General features: G+C 35.3%; 6 protein-coding genes across 11 annotated transcripts; 2 read left to right on the top strand and 4 right to left on the bottom strand.

The window, feature by feature from the left end:
* The first annotated feature begins 650 nt into the window (after positions 1–650).
* Positions 651–4,133, top strand: LOC126853050 (HMG box-containing protein 4). 4 transcript variants are annotated; one of them, XM_050598441.1, is made up of 6 exons: positions 974–1,136; positions 1,504–1,657; positions 1,736–2,283; positions 2,341–2,416; positions 2,495–2,680; positions 2,948–4,133. In XM_050598441.1, the coding sequence occupies exons 2-6, from the start codon at positions 1,645–1,647 to the stop codon at positions 3,355–3,357; spliced, it is 1,233 nt and encodes a 410-aa protein (XP_050454398.1). In that variant the 5' UTR covers positions 974–1,136; positions 1,504–1,644; the 3' UTR covers positions 3,358–4,133. The 4 variants fall into 4 exon arrangements, with proteins under 4 accessions (XP_050454396.1, XP_050454395.1, XP_050454398.1 ...); XM_050598439.1 differs by lacking the exons at positions 974–1,136; positions 1,504–1,657 and adding an exon at positions 651–967; XM_050598438.1 differs by lacking the exons at positions 974–1,136; positions 1,504–1,657 and adding an exon at positions 654–967 and having other exon boundaries at positions 1,730–2,283.
* On the bottom strand, positions 4,045–8,813 carry LOC126853048 (glycine dehydrogenase (decarboxylating), mitochondrial). Of its 3 annotated transcripts, XM_050598434.1 has the most exons (10): positions 8,459–8,813; positions 8,298–8,376; positions 7,325–7,460; positions 6,849–7,239; positions 6,144–6,664; positions 5,771–6,053; positions 5,048–5,697; positions 4,508–4,971; positions 4,262–4,407; positions 4,045–4,190 (listed from the first exon to the last, which is right to left on the bottom strand). In XM_050598434.1, exons 1-10 carry the CDS (start codon positions 8,660–8,662, stop codon positions 4,080–4,082), a joined length of 2,985 nt encoding a protein of 994 aa, XP_050454391.1. In that variant the 5' UTR covers positions 8,663–8,813; the 3' UTR covers positions 4,045–4,079. The 3 variants fall into 3 exon arrangements, with proteins under 3 accessions (XP_050454391.1, XP_050454393.1, XP_050454392.1); XM_050598436.1 differs by lacking the exons at positions 8,298–8,376; positions 8,459–8,813 and having other exon boundaries at positions 7,316–7,448; XM_050598435.1 differs by lacking the exons at positions 8,298–8,376; positions 8,459–8,813 and having other exon boundaries at positions 6,849–7,262; positions 7,316–7,417.
* A 694-nt stretch (positions 8,814–9,507) lies between these two features.
* On the bottom strand, positions 9,508–11,403 carry LOC126853049 (ruvB-like 1). Its single transcript, XM_050598437.1, has 3 exons — positions 11,111–11,403; positions 10,223–10,898; positions 9,508–10,079 (listed from the first exon to the last, which is right to left on the bottom strand). The coding sequence occupies exons 1-3, from the start codon at positions 11,249–11,251 to the stop codon at positions 9,526–9,528; spliced, it is 1,371 nt and encodes a 456-aa protein (XP_050454394.1). The 5' UTR covers positions 11,252–11,403; the 3' UTR covers positions 9,508–9,525.
* Positions 11,404–12,184: 781 nt separating this feature from the next.
* On the bottom strand, positions 12,185–13,986 carry LOC126853051 (solute carrier family 35 member E3-like). Its single transcript, XM_050598442.1, has 5 exons — positions 13,093–13,986; positions 12,824–12,976; positions 12,667–12,749; positions 12,458–12,596; positions 12,185–12,387 (listed from the first exon to the last, which is right to left on the bottom strand). The coding sequence occupies exons 1-5, from the start codon at positions 13,582–13,584 to the stop codon at positions 12,322–12,324; spliced, it is 933 nt and encodes a 310-aa protein (XP_050454399.1). The 5' UTR covers positions 13,585–13,986; the 3' UTR covers positions 12,185–12,321.
* Positions 13,987–14,267: 281 nt separating this feature from the next.
* LOC126852898 (nuclear pore complex protein Nup160 homolog) lies at positions 14,268–20,880 on the top strand. Its single transcript, XM_050598180.1, has 14 exons — positions 14,268–14,489; positions 14,906–15,219; positions 15,293–15,410; positions 15,541–16,070; positions 16,147–16,971; positions 17,044–17,474; positions 17,594–17,815; positions 17,942–18,624; positions 18,703–19,053; positions 19,143–19,325; positions 19,423–19,586; positions 19,670–19,900; positions 19,989–20,092; positions 20,744–20,880. The coding sequence occupies exons 1-13, from the start codon at positions 14,405–14,407 to the stop codon at positions 20,088–20,090; spliced, it is 4,239 nt and encodes a 1,412-aa protein (XP_050454137.1). The 5' UTR covers positions 14,268–14,404; the 3' UTR covers positions 20,091–20,092; positions 20,744–20,880.
* LOC126852903 (uncharacterized) lies at positions 20,099–22,121 on the bottom strand. Its single transcript, XM_050598188.1, has 5 exons — positions 21,970–22,121; positions 21,765–21,856; positions 20,669–20,800; positions 20,461–20,549; positions 20,099–20,348 (listed from the first exon to the last, which is right to left on the bottom strand). The coding sequence occupies exons 2-5, from the start codon at positions 21,778–21,780 to the stop codon at positions 20,235–20,237; spliced, it is 351 nt and encodes a 116-aa protein (XP_050454145.1). The 5' UTR covers positions 21,781–21,856; positions 21,970–22,121; the 3' UTR covers positions 20,099–20,234.
* Between the last annotated feature and the right edge of the window lie 93 nt (positions 22,122–22,214).

Below are 22,214 nucleotides of genomic sequence, written 5' to 3'. Positions count from 1 at the left end.
GTCCTTTCTTCCCCGATTGCTGATATTTTGCACGATTCGCGACGAGCGAGAAGAGTTTCCGCGAACCGTTCAAGAAACTGTTGCGTCTCACTTGAAGTACCGCGCTGTTTGATTTCGTCGAGAGAATAAAGGGGACTTTTTCTTAGTTGTAGATTATGTAAAAAATGCTCGATTTTGAGATAATAATATTATCATATATATACGGCACACAAAATTTCGATCTAATTTTATTTTGTCCGCAAAAATTTCTTTTTCAATTCTTCATAATTTTCATATTTTGAGAAAACTCGACCGCGTGCTATCTGAAGTATCTCACGATTCGAATTGATTGGTGAATGAAGGAGAATCGAAGGGGTAATTTCCTTAATAGTTAAACATTCGAGAATTATGAAATAAAAATTTTTAATCGCGCATATCCATTGCATCCGCAGCTATAGACGTAGGCGGTCTTATTTTTTTCACAAAAATCTCTTCGGTTTCTAACAATCTCCATAGCTTTGCGACGAACGGGAGAGGTTTTGTATTATTCATAAAAGCGAACACCGAGTATGAAACTGCCGCCTGAAGTAAATCTCGGGTCTCGGAATTGGCGCGCGCGGCGGATTATTCGAAATGTCGCGCGTTGCGCCGACGCACATCTCGGGCGCGAACGTGCGTCTCGTGCTTAGCAATTGTTTTCGAAAATACGTCGTAAATAAATAAAGGTCATTTCGTCAGTTTTGCCGCGACGTGCGGACGAATAATCGACGATCCCTTTCGTTCTCGTAAGCGCTCGTCGAACACGTTAATTCGAAATTGGAGGCCACGGGCGCGATTGAAGGTAGCATCATGAATACGAACGTTCGTGAGCCCGCGAAATCCGACGACAGTACGCCACGGCGCAGCGCCCGCGTTCAGGCATCACGGTGGCGGAGGGACGCTATGGATATGTACGGATCGTCGAAACCACGCACGCAGAAGAGCGACGGTGAGGATCGGTTTCTCGTTTCACGAGGCTGCATCGGATAGTTGATTTTTGCTTGCTCGGCTGGTATCGCTTGCGGTGAATCGCATGAATATATAGGCGCGTTGGTAGAAAATCCCGGAGTTTCTCTCCGACAATATTCGGTTGCGACTTGGTGCATTACATGTGTTATGTACGTGAGGAGTTATATAGACACATTTTGGCGGCGCGCAGTGAATAATTGCCGCACTAACTGGCGCCATACACGAAACACTCGTGTACTGCGTCACTGGAATTTGAAAATTTTGCGAAATCGAGCTAATTACTCGCGTCATATTTTTTCCCTGTGCCTCTATGATCTTTTGAAACTATAATACATATTTCTTCGTACATTGCTTAAATTTTCTCACGATTTGTCGCGTATACTGAATGTACGGAGTTGTGTTAAAAGTTAATGCATTGAAACATAGAAATATCTTTATTATATTTAAAAATTTATTCATCTCGTTACTATTCTCTATGAAATGTTGGAGTAATTGAATAAAATTATCTTTTATAAGAATATAATACAGAATTTCCAAGACAAAGAGAAATCTCCAAGTTGTACTGCAACTGGCTATCCATACCTTTAGTAGCTGATACATCGTAGTCTGTATAAAAGTAGTGTTTGTATACTGTGCCTCTATATCCTGACTCTATAAATGTTTAAGCCTGGTAGTTAGCTATTGCAAAGTATATTAGACCCTTTCTTTTGTTTGGCAAGGTGCAGTCTGCTTTATCTTTCAGATCTAGAGGTCACGGGTATCTCTCGCAGTGGCCGTGTAAGGAAGAAATCTTCTAAGCTCGTTGACTTTGAGTCTGATGATCTTACGGAAAATAAACTCAAACGACAGAAGGCACAACAGTTACAAACTCAGCAACTCTTGGATCAGTATGAAGTACAACAGCAGCAACAGCAAATATTGCCCACCCAATCTAGCCACTCCCATCAAGTCGGTGGGCGACAAAGAAAAAATTCAGGCTCCAATCATGTGCAACAAAGGATCAAGGTGGAATCCTTGTCTGATAATGAGATACAGACATCGGGTTCAGAATCTGATGATCCCTCTGGGATAAACGAGGATGAGAGATACAGCATGGATTCTGGAAGCGACAATGAAGTAGATCCCCTTATGATCGATGATAGAGAAACGGGATTTAGGAAACTAGAGCCACCATCAGGTCAGGAAACACCATCGCAAGCAAATAGTTTATATATGCTTGAAAAATGTAAGAAAAAGTTGATTATTAAGGATGGGAAAATTATAGGCAAAACGAAGGCACAACGTAAAGACAAAGGGGTATGTACTAATGAAGAGCGACACCATAGAATGGGCTTAATCTTTTAATATTTTTAGAAGACGAGATTTACCGCTTACATGCTATGGGCAAAGAAAATTAGACAAGAACTATTAGAGCAATCTCCTTATATGGGTATTTAAGCTACATTTATTCATACAATTACAAACGCATGCAACTTTGATGTTGTTTATTGATTGTTGCTTTTTGTAGATTTTGCAGCAATTTCTAAGCGATTAGGAGAGCTGTGGGCTACAGTACCACATCTGGAAAAATATAATTGGCGCAGACGCGCAAAACGCCTAGCAGCAAAACCTCATACTTTACCAGCAAGTAAAGATGAGCCTATCTGGAAAATGCCACCACCCGCCTCGCGAAAAAAATTCATTAATAAAATTGGTGGGTTTGTTTAGTTCTTTGCATATATAAGCAGTGTATTGATTTGTATGTCATGTTATGCAGTAGTTTATGTACCTTTGTCTTCTTCATGTGCATGTGCATTAGCCAAAAACATTAGCCAAAAATATTGAATCAAATATATATCTATCCTTTATGATCTTCTTTGTACTTCTTTTTTTTTTCTTTTTTTTTCTGACGTGCATGCGTTTTGTTTAAATGTGAGCAGTACAACGTTATTAAATTATTCTCGTATGCATTGTATTTCAGGTAATGGAAAAGAAACGAAGACTACTACCAAAAAGACTATCCAACTCGGAGTGCCGTCTGTTGTCGGGAATATCCCAATCTCACCGCCGTCAAATCGCACCGGAAAAGACCTGGTTAATGAACCGGTAATAGGCACGGGAATGTACAAGGTGATTGGAACACAGCCAATTGATGTTGCGGCTCATCTCAAACTGCTTGGCGAAAGCTTGACAATCATTGGGGAACGTTTGAAGGAACACGATGGTCAAATAGCTGTTTCTGGCAGTCTTTCGGTTCTGTTGGACTCGTTGCTCTGTGCCTTAGGTCCATTAATTTGTTTAACGCAACAATTGCCAGAAACTAACGGAGCTAAACCAGAGACACTTTCCCAAATGCTCGATAACATCGCTTATCTTATGCCTGGTCTATAATACATGTATAAAATATTTAAAGGATAACAATTATTGGTAATTGTGTAAATATGTGTATCAAGTTAGATAAAAATGAATAAGTTGAGTGAGAAAATAAAAATGGAAATGTATATCATTTATTTTCTAGAAGTTTGAATTTTTAACACAGATTGTTGTATTTTCTTATCTGCAAATATAAAACAATAGCGCATTATATTTTATATAAATAATGAATCATTTGCAGGTGTAAAATAGCATTATGTTTTCTATATAAATAATATATTGTATAAAAATTATAATAAATATGTAAATATACAATTTCAAGTAGGAAGTGGGCTAATAAGAGCTGAACACAATAAGTAGACGCAACTAAATTAGGTAAAAATCTTTTTTGATTTCACTGAATATTCCAAATGACAAATTCATGTAAATTCCTTATCGGCTCCAGTTAAGAGATAACGAAATTAATCCGAATTTTGTCTTTAATACGAATGATGACGATGAAAACTGAAGATAAAAACACAAATTTGTTAAAGATAATGCAAAGGACCGAAATGTGTGTTAGAATTAAAGGTTTTTACATAATTTAGTGGTGCCTCCTTATTGTGCGTGACTTATTAGCATTCCTATTTGAATTTTTATATTGAATATATTAAAACTTTTTTGTATTATTAAATATTTAAATAGTTCTATTACAACTAACTGTATATGTAGTATATATATAAAAATAACATGGTACAACACTATTGTTCTGGTAAAATAGGCGGACATGTACAAAATAGATTTTTATCACCATATATATCGTCTATCCTTCCTACGCTTGGCCAAATCTTGTTACTTCCTTTCACGAATGGCTAAAAAAAGACATATAAAATTCTACAATTGTTGTATGTTCGACTAGATAAAATACTTAAAAGATACTTACGGCGGGAAAAGCTGCTAACTTTCGCGAATATGTTCGATTCCATTCAGTTGCTATTACTTGTTCCTGCGTGTGAGGTGCCATCTTTAAAGGATTTTGTTTAATATCTAATTTTCCTTCCTCGATGTCTGCAATCTCTTTTCTTATAGCTACCAGAAGAAATGCCAACGTGAATAAGACCGACAGAAATATTAATATCTAACTTTATGTTGTTTTAAGCACAACATTCAAAAAGTTTTTAAAACTTACAGATCAGAGAATCGCAAAATCTATCTAACTCAGTCTTATCTTCGGATTCAGTCGGTTCGATCATTAAAGTGCCAGCTACCGGCCAGCTCATAGTCGGTGCGTGAAAACCATAATCCATCAATCTCTTCGCTATATCAACGGCTTCGACGTTGGCAGATTTCTTCAAATCCCTTATGTCCAGAATGAATTCATGTGCAATCAATCCGGTTTCACCCTTATATAACGTATTGTAATGCTTTTCCAATCTCTTGCTCATATAATTGGCATTGAGAATGGCCACTTGTGTAGCTTTACGCAAGCCTTTCGGGCCCATCATCTTGATGTAAGCCCACGATATTGGTAAAATGGCAGATGATCCAAAAGGTGCGGCCGACACAGAACCAAAATTCTTTATATCACCATTGCCGTTACGAGAACAATTTATTATTGGGTGATTTGGCAGAAAAGGTATGAGATGTCGCTTTCTGTAAGATAAATTATATACATATAATTTGATGCAAAACTTTTTTTCTTTTTTTTTAAGATGAAGATGAATATTACACTCCGATAGGACCCATGCCGGGTCCACCACCTCCGTGAGGAATACAGAATGTCTTGTGCAAGTTGAGATGTGATACGTCACTGCCATAATCACCGGGTCGACATAAGCCAACTTGAGCATTCATATTGGCGCCGTCTAAATATACTTGCCCGCCGGCACCATGCACCAAGTCACATATGTCGCCGATTGTCTCCTCAAATACTCCGTTTGTCGATGGATATGTAATCATCAGGCAAGACAATGTCTCTTGATGCTTGTCGATCATCTCCATCAGATGCGCCATGTCGACGGAGCCGTCCTTACGCACGAATATTGGCTTTACCTGCATACCTGCCATTTGGGCAGACGCAGGATTCGTGCCATGCGCGGATACCGGAATTAAACATACTTGCCGATGCTTTTCGCCCTTGGATTCGTGGTAACACTGTATAGCTCTCAAACCCGCGTATTCACCCTGTGCCCCACTGTTCGGCTGGAAACTGATATCATCGTAACCGGTGATTGCGCACAGATCATGCTCCAATTCGGCAAACAATTGTTGATAGCCTTTAGCCTGCTCGAAAGGAGCAAAGGGGTGCATATCCGTGAAACCTTTCAAACTGCACGGCATCATCTCCGTCGTTGAATTCAGTTTCATCGTGCAAGAACCCTGATATAAATGTTGATATTAATTAACATTAAACTATACCAGAACATAATTTTGTAAAATTGCAGTCGCTTACCAATGGAATCATACTATGTACGAGAGACACATCCTTGTTTTCCAGAGATTTCATATATCTGACTATCCTTGTTTCGGAATGATAGCTATTGAAGACAGGATGTTGCAAGTACGGAATAGTACGATGGAAATCTGATTTATTCAAGCTTCTCGCGAGGAAGTCTTCGTTTTTGATAACATCTTCAACTGTAGTATTCGCCGAAAATACATTATAAAGATCATTCACGTCTTCTATTGTTGTAGTTTCATCAAGAGCTATTCCAATGGTACCGTCGCTATAATATCTACAAATTTTCGTTCATAATTTTATCTTATAATATTAAAATTATTAATTATTAGTTATTCCGCGTCTATCAAGAGGAGAGTACACAAACCTTAAATTTATTTCAGCTTTGTTCGCATTCTCTTTTAGCTTCTGCACAGAAATTTTTGGCGACACTTTAATAGTATCAAAAAAGTACATGTTGTTTATCTCGTTTCCAGTTACTTCTAAACCTCTCGCCAAGGCCAAGGTCAAATTGTGCACTCTGCTCGCAATGTCACGTATTCCCTGGGGACCGTGATACACGGCATACATTGCGGACATGTTGGCTAGCAACGCTTGTGCGGTACAGATATTGCTGGTGGCTTTGTCCCGTCTGATGTGTTGCTCGCGCGTTTGAAGGGCCAATCGATAAGCCTCCCGTCCATCGAAGTCTTTCGTAACGCCTATCATTCGACCGGGCATTAATCGCACCAGTTTTTGTTGGCACGCGAAGAATGCGGCATGAGGTCCTCCGTATCCTAAAGGTACTCCGAAACGTTGACTTGTGCCCACGCATATATCGACGCCGAATTCACTCGGAGGTTGAAGTAAAGCTAACGCCAATAAATCGGTAGCCGCGCAGACGAGTGTCTGGAACACAATGCATATCGTTAAATTACGATAATGACAGTCTTATAATATATCTATGAACGAGATACTATTTTTTTTATAAAAGTTACAAAAAAACTATTTTTCTCACATAAAAAATATTGATAAGGAGAACATTAACATTTTTGTTCCTTTGTATATATCAGTTTTCTATGATAATTATTACCCCGTTAGCGTGCGCCTTTTTGACAACGCTGTTGAAATTATGTATACAGCCAGTCGTATCGGGATATTGCACGAGAATGCCGGCAATATCTTTCCCGCTGGTATCTACTTTGAACACGTCTCCGACTTCCAGCATTAAACCTAGAGACGCGGCGCGCGTTGCTATCACACTGATAGTCTGCGGATGCACTTGGTCAGAGAGAAATAACTTTTTTCTTTTATTATGTCTGCATGCAAGCGCCAAAGCCTCTGCTGCTGCTGTTCCTTCGTCCAAAAGGGAAGCGTTCGCCACTTCCATCCCCGTGAAGTCGCATATCATGGTTTGGTAATTCAATAAGCTTTCAAGTCGTCCTTGCGAGATCTCCGGCTGATAAGGAGTATACTGCGTCGTCCTGAAGTAAGATATAATAGAATTCTTTATACAACATTTTTCTGCACATATTTCAGATTCATCAATTTTGTTCTAACATGATTTACCATCCTGGATTTTCGAAGATGTTACGCATGATTGTATGTGGCACACAGCAATTATGGTATCCCATTCCTATGTAAGAGCGCCATACATCATTTTTTTCCGAAATTTTGGTGACCCGCTTCATCAGATCGTACTCAGCTACAGAATTATATAGTTTGTATTACTTTTATAATACACAATAATTCTAAACTTTAATTATATATTATTTCAATATAAATAATATATAATATATTTCAAATATTGTAAACAATATACAGGGCCCAAATGTTCCGGTCAGACTGAGATTTTATAGGAAATTTAATTTTGAGCAAAAAGTTTCCTTTAAACATTCATTTGAAAGATTATTTAATTCTCTATAACTTTTATTTCCGTACTTTTTGTTAAAAAACATACTTTTCCTAATATTTGTAAAAATCTATAAAATAACTGTAATTTCAGAGGTTTTTGGGCGCTATCTTTTTAAGGAAGCATTTTTCGACCCATGTTTATCGAAATTTTTTGTTCAAAATTAAATTTCTTATAAAATCTCAAAGTCTGATCAGAACGTTTGAACCTACCCTGGATGATTAGAGTTTTACACGATGAACAAAATATAATATTATGTATGTGCTATTGCAAAATGAGATTAAATATGTGCGACGACATAAACTTAATTCTATTTGAGATCACGTGAATACGAAGCGGAGACACGAGATTGATCTGTGACCTAAGATAATAATAATAGATCGAAGGTTATCAATTTTAGGTCAAGTTGAATCATAAAGTCTCGTGACTTGTCACGTTTCTACAGAATGACGATTATCTTATAAGGAAAAAAAATGCTGTTTATATATTGTTTTTTATTTGCTACTTGTAACTTTGCGAATAAGAAACAAGATCCATCATTTTACTCCAAATTAATATGAGAGAGATTTCTGATTGTTTTAATAAAATCTAAAATATTAGATATACTATTTAAAAGAACACATTACTCACTAACTGGTTCATCGATATTTAAATCTCCCTTGCGAAGAATTTTAACTGGTACTGCCGCTTCCGTTAATTCATCAAGACTCTGCAATATCAAATTGCAAATGAAATTAATTACAAGTGCCTTTTTCTCATAATTGAATAAAAAGATTTCATAAATATGTTACCTTAAATCCAATTAATCTCAACATTTCTATTTGCTCGTGTTCTCTAGGTCCGATGTGCCTTGCTTGAAATTCTTCTTTTTGCGGGAGTAATTTATCAAGATTTTTTTGCAAATTGCTCAATTGTAGTCCAGGCACATGTTGAGCCATGACATTATGTTTATTTAGAAGTGTCGAGTATCGTGTTACCTTTAAAGTGTGCTGCATTGTAATGTTTTAAGAAGAGACTGCGTAGAAAAACGTTAACGATAAATACCGCACGTATATACCATTCGAAGATCTTCATAAAACTAAGAAATTATGAACTTGACGGAGATTTTATACTCAGTATGTTGATATCGTACAGTCACACAATATATCGATATCGTGTCACAATTCTTGATTACATAGCTTGAACTTTAATCTTAACTTGTATAATATTGACAAATTATTTTCGTAATTATATCTCTTAATGTCCGGTTTAATAGAGTTCTATTAAACAATAGATTTTTTTTTCCATATTTATTGTTTTTGCAAACATTGTGCAACACATAAGGTTCTATACCAATAATTTTTTATTATAATAATTTATTACATATTTATTTTTATTTTTTATTTTATTTATATTATTTTATTTAAAATAATACAATAAAATTTTTTAATATATATGAATAAAAATTTTGTGATATAATATAAAGAGAGAGAGAGAGAGAGAGAGAGAGAGAGAGAGTATATATATATATATATTTTATAAGAACTATTTTCATTTGAAGTATATCTTTGATATACAAAAACATTTTGTAAGTAAAATATATCAATCCATGAAAAATCCATCTAACATGTAAGAGTACTTCATAATACAATGGTGATACATTTAACATTACTATATACACTTAAATCTGTTATTATCTATCTATCAGAATACAAATAAGCGATCGAGGAATTGAATAAGTTAAAATAATGATAAATATTTAAGAATTTATCAAATTATATTTATCAATTTATCAAATTTCCAATTTTGGTTTAAAGCACTGTCGGATGCAAGAAAATAGATTTAAAACACATTTGAAAAATTATTGTAAAATTAATCTTTATTTCATAAACTTATCTTGATTTTGTGTGAGGATCTTAGCAGATGATTTCGCATCCAAGAAAAGCACATTGACTTCCTCAACATCCTCTTTTTTGATGCTGGTTCTTTCATTGACTTTTGCAACTAAAGCCGCGGGTGTCAGAAGTTGCACTACATATCGCAGAGTCGTTTTCGTACCGAGTTCACCGAGAGCGGATAGAGTTTCGTCCTCAATTTGCAATCCTTCTGTTACAGCTCTCAGCTTCACTATCTGCTCAATCTCTTGCCTGGAATATGGAAGAGTTTTGATGATGAGCAGGCGGTCCAATAGGTCGAGAGGTATGCCATGTGGAGAGACAATGTCTTCGGTTCCCCGGATCACGCAACGACCACGATTTGTGGCGAAAATAACGATCGGCGCTATAGCGCTTTCCAGCGCGCGATGCAGATAGGTAAACGTTTCTATATCTAGCATGTGGACCTCGTCTATGAATAATACTCCTGGTACTAATTCGGCGATGCCTTGATCGATATATTTGTTTACTACCTTGTTTATTTCTTTCCGCAACTTATCTATAAAATATAATTTGTATATATAATATGTACACATATTTATTCTCAAATATCGATACATATATTAAATCTGAAAAAAATCTATAATACAGAAATAATTTGCTATAAAATATTAAATATATAAATAATATATCTTATTTTACCTGTAATTTCAGTTTTTTTAGGTTTCATTAATTGCCCCATCATGGACATTATATCCTGTCCTCCTTGTGGCTTGGCATTAGCTACATCTAAATCGTGCAATGTTACATCTTGAATAACTTCCTTCTTCTTATGTACATCACCTTTTGGTAAGGGAACATATTCTTCTGCTTCCAAATCAAACTCAGTAGCAAAGTTATCACTCCGACCTTGCCTCTTTACCGCACCACTATTGGCTTCAATATAGATTACATCGCCAGTTTCTACTTTTTCTTTTTGCAGAGACTCGTATATAGAGGGATCAAGCTTTAACTGTTTTGTGCCTTTAGAAGTCTTCAGTCCAAGGACCACATGTGATACAGTTTTACCATAACCACCCATAGGATTCTCTGTTTCCACAGGTGTCAATTCTGTGACTTCACCCTCGTATACTTCCTTTGTTTCTTTGATTCTCAAACCAATGGCCCTCCTAAAATTCTCCATGAGGACCTCTGTTTTCTTGATTTCGGAACTATAGACTTCTGAGCCAACCATAGGACAGAAAGGCACTTTGTTACCAAGTTCTTGAGCAATGGCAAGAGCTATTGCAGTCTTGCCTGTGCCCGGTGGTCCAGCCAACAACACGGCGCGTCCCGCCATTCTCTTAGACTTTATCATATCAACAACAATGCCTGCTGCCTGTAGAAGCAAAGTGAGATTACATTTAATAATTTTTATCACTATCTCTTGTGTTATTAGAATACAAAAAAAAAAGGAAAAAATGTAAAACATCAAGATTTGAAAAAGTAAATTTTACATAAATGATATTTTTGTTTATACTAAAAAAACAAACTGACATACATGTAATATGATACAATTCTTAGAGCAATACTTTCTGAGAAAATACTAACCTCTCGCGCCATTTCCTGACCGACGAGACCGGCCGCATTTTGGGTGGCTATACCTTTCTCGTCAAGTCCCAATCCCTTGATGTGCGAGTGCGCGGAGATCCTTTGAGTCTTCGCAGTGCTCTTCACCTCCTCGATTTTCATCGTGCTACGTTTTGTACAGCAAAAAGAATTTGAACGAATGAAACACCAAAGGAACGAGCACGTTGCTAACTACGCCTGTTTGATTGATACATGCGAAGTTCTCTCTCTCTCTTTTTCTCTCTCTGTCTCCCTTATCACTGTTGTTATAGTAACGCGATTCGCCATTGGCGGAAATCAAACGCAGAGCTTTGCTCACATTACGCGCCACCTTCCAAAGCTCAAGCTCGTGAAATTTATCGATCGCTCATTCCCGGCAAATGTATTTCTTGTCATCTTCTAATAAAATCAAGGAATAAATTTAAATAAGAGAAATACGTTTGTATATTGTGAAATATATTTACAGCGAGACGAATAATATCGATTACACATATACATTTGCGAAAGCTGCTGTCGAGAAATTTGCATCTAGCAATTGATACATTTTTCAGAAACTAGATGTCTCATGGGACGAATAGTTTCTCGATAACGCTACGGGCAACTAAGTTTCGTATATAAAGGCATTCCAAGGGGTCTGCTCTCGGGTCCGATGCACCTGGGAAAAAGCTAACGATAAATCGTAATCTTAATTTGAAGTTGCCGCTAATTTCAATACAGTTCAACTATCTCAGCCCAAGGTGCGACGGCGACCCGTTTTGCTAAACATCTTTTTTTTCGTGTAAATTTTAATATATATTTTACTCTCTTTTATATTTTATTAAACAATTTATATTTTTTGTTCATAATTTGACTCCTCTCTGATTTTAGTATAATTTTAATCGTGATACATTTAAAGTTTCTTTTATCTATTTTTAAATTTCAAGTAATTGATTAACATTACAGGAATAGCTAAAACTTGAAATCTTTTACTTGAAATTTTATAAGTATTAGGATTAAGTAAGCATTTTTTTGGAATATTACATATATCTTAATTAGAATTAGAAGGCTGTGGAATAATTCGGGAGTAATAAATAAATTTTATTGTAATATAGGCTTTAAATTTACAAAATTTATATGTTATTAAGTACAATGATAAATTTCTTTCAATTCCAGGTTTTTTGTTTCTTCGGTCAATTATCTTTCTTCAAATAGAATCATACTTTGTGCAAAGGTTTCGTTTCTCTGATTTTAAATTCTGACACTACTGTCTGGTCTTTCATCTGGAAAGAAAAATTTATTAAATACAAACTACTGACATATAGAGAAGCGTTGCATAAAAACTGAGCATACTTTGACATGAGCGTATAATATAATTCCCACTAATGTTAAAGTTATACCAATAACTTGATTTATCTCCAATGTTTCATGGAAAAGTAATGAACCTCCCAACAAAAGGAGGCAGAATTTGGAATGTCCAACCATATTATATCTGAATACTTTGTTAAAGTGCGTAATACACAAGATGATAAATTTCTTGTAATAATTTTACATAAGGATACGTTAAAGGTGAGGTCTTTCCTATGATCCAGTAGGAAGTCAAATTCACAAAAAATGCAACAACACCTGATAAGATCACCATAATCTGTAAATGATATAAAAATAAGATAATTTAGTCAAGAAAACAATCTTAATTTTAAAAAATTGTCAAAAACATACTATATCCAATAGTGACCAATTATGTGTGAATGTTTGCCCAACTGGTTCGAAGATTGGAATAAGTATCAAAAGCATAACAGTGGATAATGGTGCTTGATAAAATAACAATTGCATTGGATCCATCTGAAATTCTCTCTGTTTTCTGTTTATCATCTGTAAGAAAATGCAATATGTATGATCAAAAACTGTGTATGCTTTTACATTTATATTCTTAAACTTATATATAACTTTTGATGTTTATTGAAAATTGAGAAACAATCATAACGTACCACTTGATACAAGGATGTTACAAGCACTCCAAGTGTCGCATAAACAGTTCCGACGACGTTGAATTGTAGATCGTAATAAAAATTGATCACTACTCCTAATGTAATCGGTATCAACGTTAATTTGACAAGTGTACTAAAATGCTTTTTATAAAATATCATTTGCATCACTATCACGCAGGGTGTCGTTAACATTTTCGCTACCTGATAGGTTCCGACCGTATTGTGTGCTAAGCTCAGGTTCGTCAGAACGACGAATCCGCAAAATGTCATGGCGATTAACACCATCTCCTTGATGTCAATATCCTTGACGCAAAAAACATTTAACTTTTCGCAAATTATCAAGCCGATAAACGTCATAACAAAGTGTATCATGGACAGTGTGATGTTCGGAAAGAGGGTGTGAATATAGAGCCATTTGTTCAACAGTACAATTACGATTGAGAAGATTACGTTTAGCAGCAAATAAAACGCAATGACCACCTTCTTATTCATTTTACGACCTCATATGTTACTGTTCGTTTTTTTAAACCAATAATTTCAATAGTTAATGAACTGTGACGTTTAGTGTTTCAGGTTATGTCTCGCATGAGCATGTACACATGTCACATTCCAGTCAGTGGATTATTATCGAGAAGAAAATTATAATCGCTCCATTTGAGCTTATTCATTTCTCCATTTCACTTATAGTTGCTAATTCACAGATATCTCTCGAATGATATGCCATGTTCGAGGAAACCGTCTCCGGATATATTTATTTACCGATAATTCGACATTTTAGCATACGATCATTCATTCATTCATTTGAGTGATGCTACTACAAATATTCCACGTGACTGTTTTTTCTGACAGATACACAAATTAGCTATGCAAGAAAATTCTTACAGGGTGTCCCGCGCGAAGTGATATCGATATCGAGATATCGATATCGAGATATCGATAATGACTTTATTATTAACGTTTGAATTTGGCCAACCGCAGGTTTACCTAGCTATCGAAAAAATGTATCTCGCGACGCTGTGATTGGCCGATTTTGAATATTTTAGTTCGAGGACTTGATCGATACCTCGAATAACCATGATTTTTTTTTTGCAAAAAACACGAATCAGACACTCGGTACATACACACACACAGCACTAATATACATAACATAAATACACACCATTAACACACTGACGCTTACGTAGAGGACGTAGAGCACGAGACGAGCGCCAAAAATCGTTCGATATCCGCTCGAATTTCCAGCGGTTTTCTGTGATGTAAAGTAACAAATCGCTATAAATTTTTCCTGTGTCACCTTGAAAATTATTGGAACATGGTGGAGTTTCCGCTGGGTTATCGCGAAGTCGTGCCGGATCAAACTCTGCCGGAGAAATGGAAAGAGATTACTCTGACCACAGGTGAGCATGTCCTAACCTCCACGTGAGGGCCCGGCAAACCGAAATTTTTCTCGTAACCTAACATAAGAACGCTTTGAAAAGCTATTTGCGATGATGCACAAATGACAACGCTCACGAAATAAAGTATTGTACGATATTTACAAGTCCCATCTTTTTGTATAACTTTTCTAACCTCTATCTACCTGTTACTCGTCTATTGTAAATTAGTATCTGGATTCTTGAGAAAAATTAAGCGCCAATTCTGACAGGTGCTATAAGAGATTACATATTAAATACATATACATGTTATAATTTTTTTATAAAATTAATAAATAATTGCATAATAATGTATGATAAATATAAATTTTGATGGCATCAAAATAGTCACTTTTTTATAACTGTAAGGAATAGATATAATAATGATTTTATTTTTGCAGGTGGAAGCCAAAGTACATTGCAGGATATAAAGGTACCAGAAAGGGCAGGTGGATACTCATACAGAGACTCGTCCAAGTATTTTACTCGTAACCGTTTTATTTATTGGCGTATTTGTCATGACGTACTCGAATTGATTGAGCATAGTCTTGACATTAATCTCGCCAACTGTCGAGTCAGATACAAATTTACGGATACCCCAATCTTGGATGGAATTTCTATTCATGAGACAATTAACTCTGTCATTATCCTGATTGTCACCGTTTCCAGTGTTCACAAACTTACCTTTTCTCATCCAGATAAAATTCACAAACAAGTAAGTATATGAAAATATTTTGATTTTCGTTTTTAAATGTATATTGCTTTGTTAACAATTTATTTCCTTTTAGGAAAATTTATTGGGTGCATATACAGATCTCAGTGTACAATCTATATTCAGTGAAGCTTCTGCACAAAATGCCAGAGATCCTCATACATTTCACATTATTTCTAATGCTGGCACCACAAGTAAGTTTGGTGAATATAATGTAGTTTTTTCTATACATATTCTTATAGCAGAGTAAAATTATTTTTGTATATTATTATCACTATTATTTGCATATTGGGCGCTCATTCGAACATTTTATTTGACTCATAGACTCTCCAGTGCCCCATGCAGCAGCATCGTGGCTTACATTGCCACAGGAAGAGGCACTGTTTGCTCTTGCTTACAGTTCAGCAACTATATTACTTCTGAGGCTCGACTCACTCACAGGTCTTGTACACACCAGTGAATTGAAACAAGATTCGATAGTGCCCAAATTCCTGAGCGGTATAGCCACAGCGTTTAGGGGTCGTAATACCGAAGCTCATGTTGCCATGTCCCTCGTTATACACAGTTATGGTAGTGATACGTATTTGTTTGCGTTATGTCGAGAAGGTAACGTACGTATATGGTCTTGTAATAAGACGCAGTGCGTAGCTGTGACGGAAACGGCAGTAGAGAATCGCATTATGTCTCGAAGCGCGCAAGGTCATGTCTTAAGAAAAGCGCTAGGCACCGATAACGAATTGTATCTCGGAACATTTTTAAAATTCAGTGGTGGATGCGAATTCAGCATTCTGAAACCTATACAAGATAACGGCATATTCAAGTTTATTAGATTATGTACGTTATACGCGCCGGATGTGAGTATATCTTCGATATATTTTTTATTTCGCTATATAAGAGAGAATGTAATGAATTTATATTATTCCTAAATAGCAACACCTGGTAGATTTTGCATTCACATCAACCAGATTGTGGGCAGTATGGAGAACGGCAGATATGGACGCTGTAGCAGTTACACATGCACAATTATCACTGAATGGCATGCAACGTATTAATTCCGAATGGGAGTCCACAATTTTAGAACAAGCGCGCGACAGAGATTACATTGTAACCGATCCTGGAACCGATCCGAGGCAAGCGTATATAAATTACATTTTTCATCCTGGACAATTCTCGTTGGTGGACATCACGAAAGCGCTAAGCATCTACAGAAGATCTAACGTAATAGCAGACGTAACTTTCTCGCCGGCTGTTTTAAAAGAGAGAGTGTGTATGGCAGTTGAGGCTGAAATACAAGCGGAAGTGATGGATTCCGCCGATTTACAGGCAGATGTGATTATGGATGAGGATTATCTCGAAATTGCTAACCGATGCTGGTCGAAATTTTATTCGTGCGTCGTTCAATATCACGCTAACGGCACTCGTCCTGTAGGTTTACTGTTACTGCCGAGCGTTTACGGCATTGTCTTATTAAAAAAGTCATCCTTATCGCTTTTGAGACCCATGGAAGCTTTAGAACATTTAGTGTTTTGTAATGACAAGTCTTACACATCCCGTTTCAAAACAACGCCTGTTCTATCGCAAGATGAAGACACGTGCCAAGATCTAATTACCCTAATGTCCGCATTGGTCATATTGGGAGAACAATTATCTGAAGAAACTAAAACTGAAATTGAAAGAGAATTGTATCATCTTAGAAGTCCCGATATTATAATTGATGATTTGTTGTCAAAGTTGATGTTGGAACCCGACGATCCGGTGAGTATTTTAGAATTAGCTTTTACATTCTTTTTTTTTTCGTTAAACTAAAAATCACTTGTCTGCCAACAGCTATCGGATTTCGATTTTCAATCGGAACTCTATCATAAATTAAGTAGTGTCAAGGATATATCGGGCGCCATGGCCATGTTGCTGGATGCATTAACGTACGATCTTGGACAACCAAATAAGCTTCAATTCGAGAACGATCACGATGCCTCGAAAATCTTGTTAAACGTTAATCATCTATTCGGCAGCCAGATGGGAATTTCCGCGATTGCGGAAACCATAACGCAAATAGCGCTTTTGAGATTCTCTATCTGCAGAGATCTATTGATTTTACAGCAGTTCATATTACTGCGTCCTGAGATATTTGACTCGAGTTCCTTGCATACCATAAAATCATCGTTAGCACCGAGGACCGTTGTACTTACTCAAGCTTACTATGTCGTCACATGGATATGTGAATCTACGGCAACATATACTCCTTCGCAATCTTTACTGTAAGTTTATCATTTAAACAATGTACTATAGTACATATGTATATATATGTACATGTAAATTTATATATTTTTAAATATCGATGCAACAAAAGTGTAAAAAAGCTGTGAAATATTTCCAGCGAATCCAGCTCGCAGCGTCTTTCAATGCTGAAACTCGTTGATTCACGAATCAACGTCGCACAAAGGCAGCATCGATCCCTATCACTTTTAGAACTGTTTATTCATAACAGCGGTGGGAAGCATGCTCATATGTTAATGGCTCAAGCGAATATGGATCCGATGACTCTAATACCTTGGCATTACAGTATGCTGACGCATGTAACACTTATCGCACAACTTGTGTATCCTTTCATATAAGTTGTATTAGTTTTAATATTATGTCAAGCTCTGATATATACATGAGATTCAAGGTTTATCACATATCTTTATATATCTTTATACAAATTTCCTTAAATTATCGAAATTAGATGGCCGATATCCGGAAATTTTATTTTTCCCGAATGGTTACTTTCGAGCTGTCAATTCTTGCTTGTTCAAGAATACGTGAGACTTCTGAACACGTGGTGTGAATGGAATAGCGCCTCGAGGAAATTTATCCTAGCCATTGCATTATTAGAAATGGGAGAGATGCAAAAGGCATGCGATAATTTCCTTCGTGCTTCCAATGGAATTTTAACCGATGTATTTTTGGTGGACGCTTTACTCAATTCTAATGTAACATCAAGAAACAAGGATTTGGTCCATTATTATCTAAAGGTTATAAAATTGTTTGAGGAACACAATGCATCCGATTGTATCATAGAGATTGCTGAGACGGCTATAGCGACCGCCGACATGGATGATCCAAATTTGCCGACACTCCATTCGATAATATTCGCGCAACACTTGGGTCTAGGTCACCACGCGGAAGCTTATCATTGCCTAAACGCAAACCCAGACGCTGCACGTAGAGTGGACTGTTTACGGCAACTGGTCGTAACGTTATTCGAGAAAAAATTATTGATAGACTTAATTTCTTTTCCGTACGTTGATATGTATGAAGACCTCGAGAGAATAGTAGAAGGCAGAGCCAGAAGCGTCGATCTTATGGAAAATAATTATTATAACTTTCTATATAGTTTTCATGTCAATAAACAAAACATGCGGAAAGGTAAGTTTTTGTAACTTGAAGCAAGCATGTAACTGAGTATCATTACTATATTTATATATTTTTATTGTATTTTTATAGCCGCGTCTGTAATGTACGAACAAGCTATGCGTTTAAGTCAGGAACCTCATTCCGCACCGATTATAACGAAGCAAGCGCAATGTTTATTAGCGTGTATTAATGCCTTATATCATGTAAGTGAAAAATATAGATGGATCGTAAGACCTGTTGATCAGAACCTCTCCGGCGAATTGAATTCGTCGAACGCGCAAAAGAAGAGAGACATAGATGGAAAAGAGGTGTTACATTACAAGATAAAGAAACAAGTCGAAGTCCTCGAATTAGATGACATCAAGAAAGAATATTATATAGTAGACGCAAGATTAAAGATATCGAAAGTTAATTCAGGAATGCATATAGTCGCACATACTGGTAAGCATCTTTTAATAGTGTATAATTTATATTTCTATGAGGAAAATGCGATTAAGATAAATTTTGAAAATATTTATATATGTTCATAGAACCATCCGAGCTGGTTATCACTTTGTGCAGTACTGGCTTGTATACAACAGCGCTACATTTGTGCGATGAATTTAAAATTAGTAAAGCCTCTGTACTCGAAAGTTTAACTTCTCAATGCATCAAATTGAGCCAACACGAGGATCCAAATGCCTGGGATTGGCTAATACAAAATGATATATTTGGTAATACGTTAGCTATTAATAATTTTATTATTGCTTCGAGAATCATCAAATTTTTTCTCTACAAAAGCGTTATATGATAATTAATATTCTTCTCCAGATATTGGAATATCTAACACAACTATTGCAAATACCGCTTGGAGATTGTTAGAGTACTTTACCTTGAAGCATGAAAAAGACAACAGTGAATTACATAAGGCCGTTGCGCGTAAATTATTGCAAGATGGAGCCTTTTTACCACAATGGTTATTGATATCGTATAAAGTAAGTAATCTATTAATCGAAATATTTTCTTTATTTTTTTCTATTTCGTTTATGTAGAAAATATATTCGCATAAATATTGTAGAAACGCAATGCATCGGAACTTCTTCGTCTCATGTTAAATACCGGCCGATTAGTAGAAGCAAGCGAGTTAGCTGTAGATTATATTAACGCGGCGTTAGGTAGTGGAAAAGAACATTTTGGTTTCGAGACACCATTAGTGGCTACTGCGCCACCAACCTGGTTGCCGTTTAATACCATCGAAGTATTATTAAATGAATTAGAATTCTTAAGGAAAGACTCCACTTATATAGAGGTATGATAAATTCATTTCTCTCTGTAGTTAGTATATATTATAATGTTAATAAATCACAGTTTAATACATGTTGCAATTTATGTTTTAGAGTTATGATAGATTAAATTCAACACTGGAAAAATACTTAGAAACAGCGGAACGTGTTTCCGAAGATATGATTAAAATGAAAATGACGAGTGAACACTCCTAGTAGTAAGTAACATATCTATTTATTCAATGTATACAATTGTTATAAAATTTGTAAATATTCAATCAGTTCTGTACTCTCAGTTTAATGTATATAAAAGGAAAGATTTATTCAATATAACAGTCGATAATTATTTGCTTAAATATGTTAAGTATAAATTGGCTCATGATTAAGCGATACTACAGCTGTCAATATGATAATGATAGCGAGGATTGCGGCAACAATTGCGGCTATTGTATGAGGACATCGTTTGAACAATACCTATAATAATCATTTGAAATTTCTCAATTTTGATTATACGTTTGATAAAAAACGAGAGAAAGAAAGAGAGTTTAATCGTGATGAGAGAAATCAAATAAATTTTTTACATTACCATCAGCAAAACGACTATTCCAAGAATAAAAATAGATCCAACCGGCAAAAAGAAAGATGCGGTCCAATAATGTCTCGACATTTCAGGATCTATAAAATAAAAAATTGCTTTGAATTCAATCTAAAAAATTTTATAAATATACAAGATATATAAATCGGCATCCTATTTTATTTTATATTTTTTACATATACAATAAAAACAGACTCACCTATACGCCAATTTTGATGAAATCTATTGTAGAGGGGAAATTTTGTTATAATACTTTTGTTTCTTTCAATTACAGAATTGGACATATTCTGTGTATCTATCGTTTGCATACTACCACCCCTCAACTGGTCTCCTGTGATGTACATATTATCAATTTATGTTATTAATACGACTGAAACAGAGTATCAAAAATTATTTGCAGTTTTTGAAATTACTTTTTATTTTGTACATTCGTTAAACTTAAATTTTTTGCTATACAATAAGGAAATTTGTAATGATTTAAAGTGCCAAGAAATTCTATGATACACTTTACACATTTTGTTAGAGTACAGTTTATGGTAAGGATGCTTTGTTGAATGTCAAATGTTTTTGTTAATTTTAAATTATTGTTATATTTGTATATGTATACCTCAATATTTATTATATTTTCTATATCTTAAAGATCATTTTTTTCATATGGTAAGATTAAGTATCACTGCCAAGTTTTCCTCTAGTTGATTCTGCAACCTTACCTCTTCTGTAATCTAACAACATAACATGCGGTCATGAGACTGTTAATTTTTTCTGTTTATTTTCATAATAGTATTATATATATATATAAAATGATATTATACAGAATAATGAATTCTTCCATTTTTACATTTAACTCAAATCAATAAAAAATTTGATTTTTCATTGAATGTTGAGAACAATAATGTAACTATATGTTCATATAAACTACTAAGTTTTTATTTGTGATTTTGATTTATAAAAATCCTATCGTATATTAATATACTAGAAAGATTAAAATTATTATAAGAGTAAAATATAGAATAGAGTTACATATGTATATGTTAACTTTTAGAAAATTAGCAGCATATTATCATATATATTGTATAAGATAACATATTCGTAGTCCAACAAGAAATACATGTTTTGTATTTTTAATTTTATGTTCTTTGTTTATCAAGTAATGGCATATATATAATTTAATTGTGTTGTCGAGAATAGTTCTTAATTACACGAAAAACAATATCGATAATTCGAATACGTTTTATCGCAATACGGTATACCGGTAATCTGCTATACAAGGATTCCACGAATACAAGAATACTCACTTCGAGGCACAGACATTATTCTTATACGCTAACGCGTGGCTATTGTTATCGCTGATCACGAAATACCATTGTACGAGCGTATTGTATTTACACTATAAATTAAATCAAGACTGGATTAATCAACGGTATACACATGCAAGCGGCTGTCGGGCGGTAAAGCGCAATAATTTTCCTTTTATTTGTGTCATATGCATGTATGCATTACCGAGCAAGACAAGAAATTAGAGATAAACAAGTTGAAAGTTCAATTGCTTCAAAGTGTAGGGAGTAATTAACACTTGCAACTACAAATTATTTGAAGTTTGGCCTTCAGGTTTTCTACTAGTTCAAACATGTGTGCTCTTTTTCGTTTTAGTGCACTTATCTGTGAGAAAGAATATATATGTACATTCTGATTTCTCTAGCGGAGAAAGAAAAGGAGGAGAAGAACGGGAAAAAGTGCTGAAAGTA

This window comes from Cataglyphis hispanica, chromosome 11 (genome assembly GCF_021464435.1).
Source record: "Cataglyphis hispanica isolate Lineage 1 chromosome 11, ULB_Chis1_1.0, whole genome shotgun sequence".
NCBI lineage: Eukaryota > Metazoa > Arthropoda > Insecta > Hymenoptera > Formicidae > Cataglyphis > Cataglyphis hispanica.
Note: the sequence above shows the minus strand (reverse complement) of the source record. Positions and strands in the feature narration are given on the sequence as shown.

Coding starts and splice junctions, on each gene's coding strand:
- LOC126852903 (XM_050598188.1), bottom strand. Junction 20,550..20,668: donor TCATCAAAATTGGCGTATAG/GTGAGTCTGTTT, acceptor TTTATTTTATAG/ATCCTGAAATGTCGAGACAT. Junction 20,349..20,460: donor GAATAGTCGTTTTGCTGATG/GTAATGTAAAAA, acceptor TGATTATTATAG/GTATTGTTCAAACGATGTCC.
- LOC126853051 (XM_050598442.1), bottom strand. CDS start 13,584: ATGAATAAGAAGGTGGTCATTGCGTTTTATTTGCTGCTAAACGTAATC. Junction 12,597..12,666: donor GGAAAGACCTCACCTTTAAC/GTATCCTTATGT, acceptor CAAAGTATTCAG/ATATAATATGGTTGGACATT. Junction 12,388..12,457: donor TATTATACGCTCATGTCAAA/GTATGCTCAGTT, acceptor TTTTCTTTCCAG/ATGAAAGACCAGACAGTAGT.
- LOC126852898 (XM_050598180.1), top strand. CDS start 14,405: ATGGTGGAGTTTCCGCTGGGTTATCGCGAAGTCGTGCCGGATCAAACT. Junction 14,490..14,905: donor AGAGATTACTCTGACCACAG/GTGAGCATGTCC, acceptor TTATTTTTGCAG/GTGGAAGCCAAAGTACATTG. Junction 19,901..19,988: donor AAGACTCCACTTATATAGAG/GTATGATAAATT, acceptor TTTATGTTTTAG/AGTTATGATAGATTAAATTC.
- LOC126853048 (XM_050598434.1), bottom strand. CDS start 8,662: ATGCAGCACACTTTAAAGGTAACACGATACTCGACACTTCTAAATAAA. Junction 7,240..7,324: donor ATCTTCGAAAATCCAGGATG/GTAAATCATGTT, acceptor ATCTTACTTCAG/GACGACGCAGTATACTCCTT. Junction 4,408..4,507: donor ATTTTGCGATTCTCTGATCT/GTAAGTTTTAAA, acceptor TTCTTCTGGTAG/CTATAAGAAAAGAGATTGCA.
- LOC126853050 (XM_050598438.1), top strand. CDS start 829: ATGAATACGAACGTTCGTGAGCCCGCGAAATCCGACGACAGTACGCCA. Junction 968..1,729: donor ACGCACGCAGAAGAGCGACG/GTGAGGATCGGT, acceptor TTTATCTTTCAG/ATCTAGAGGTCACGGGTATC. Junction 2,681..2,947: donor AAAATTCATTAATAAAATTG/GTGGGTTTGTTT, acceptor ATTGTATTTCAG/GTAATGGAAAAGAAACGAAG.
- LOC126853049 (XM_050598437.1), bottom strand. CDS start 11,251: ATGAAAATCGAGGAGGTGAAGAGCACTGCGAAGACTCAAAGGATCTCC. Junction 10,899..11,110: donor GTCAGGAAATGGCGCGAGAG/GTTAGTATTTTC, acceptor TTGCTTCTACAG/GCAGCAGGCATTGTTGTTGA. Junction 10,080..10,222: donor TAAAAAAACTGAAATTACAG/GTAAAATAAGAT, acceptor TATATTTTATAG/ATAAGTTGCGGAAAGAAATA.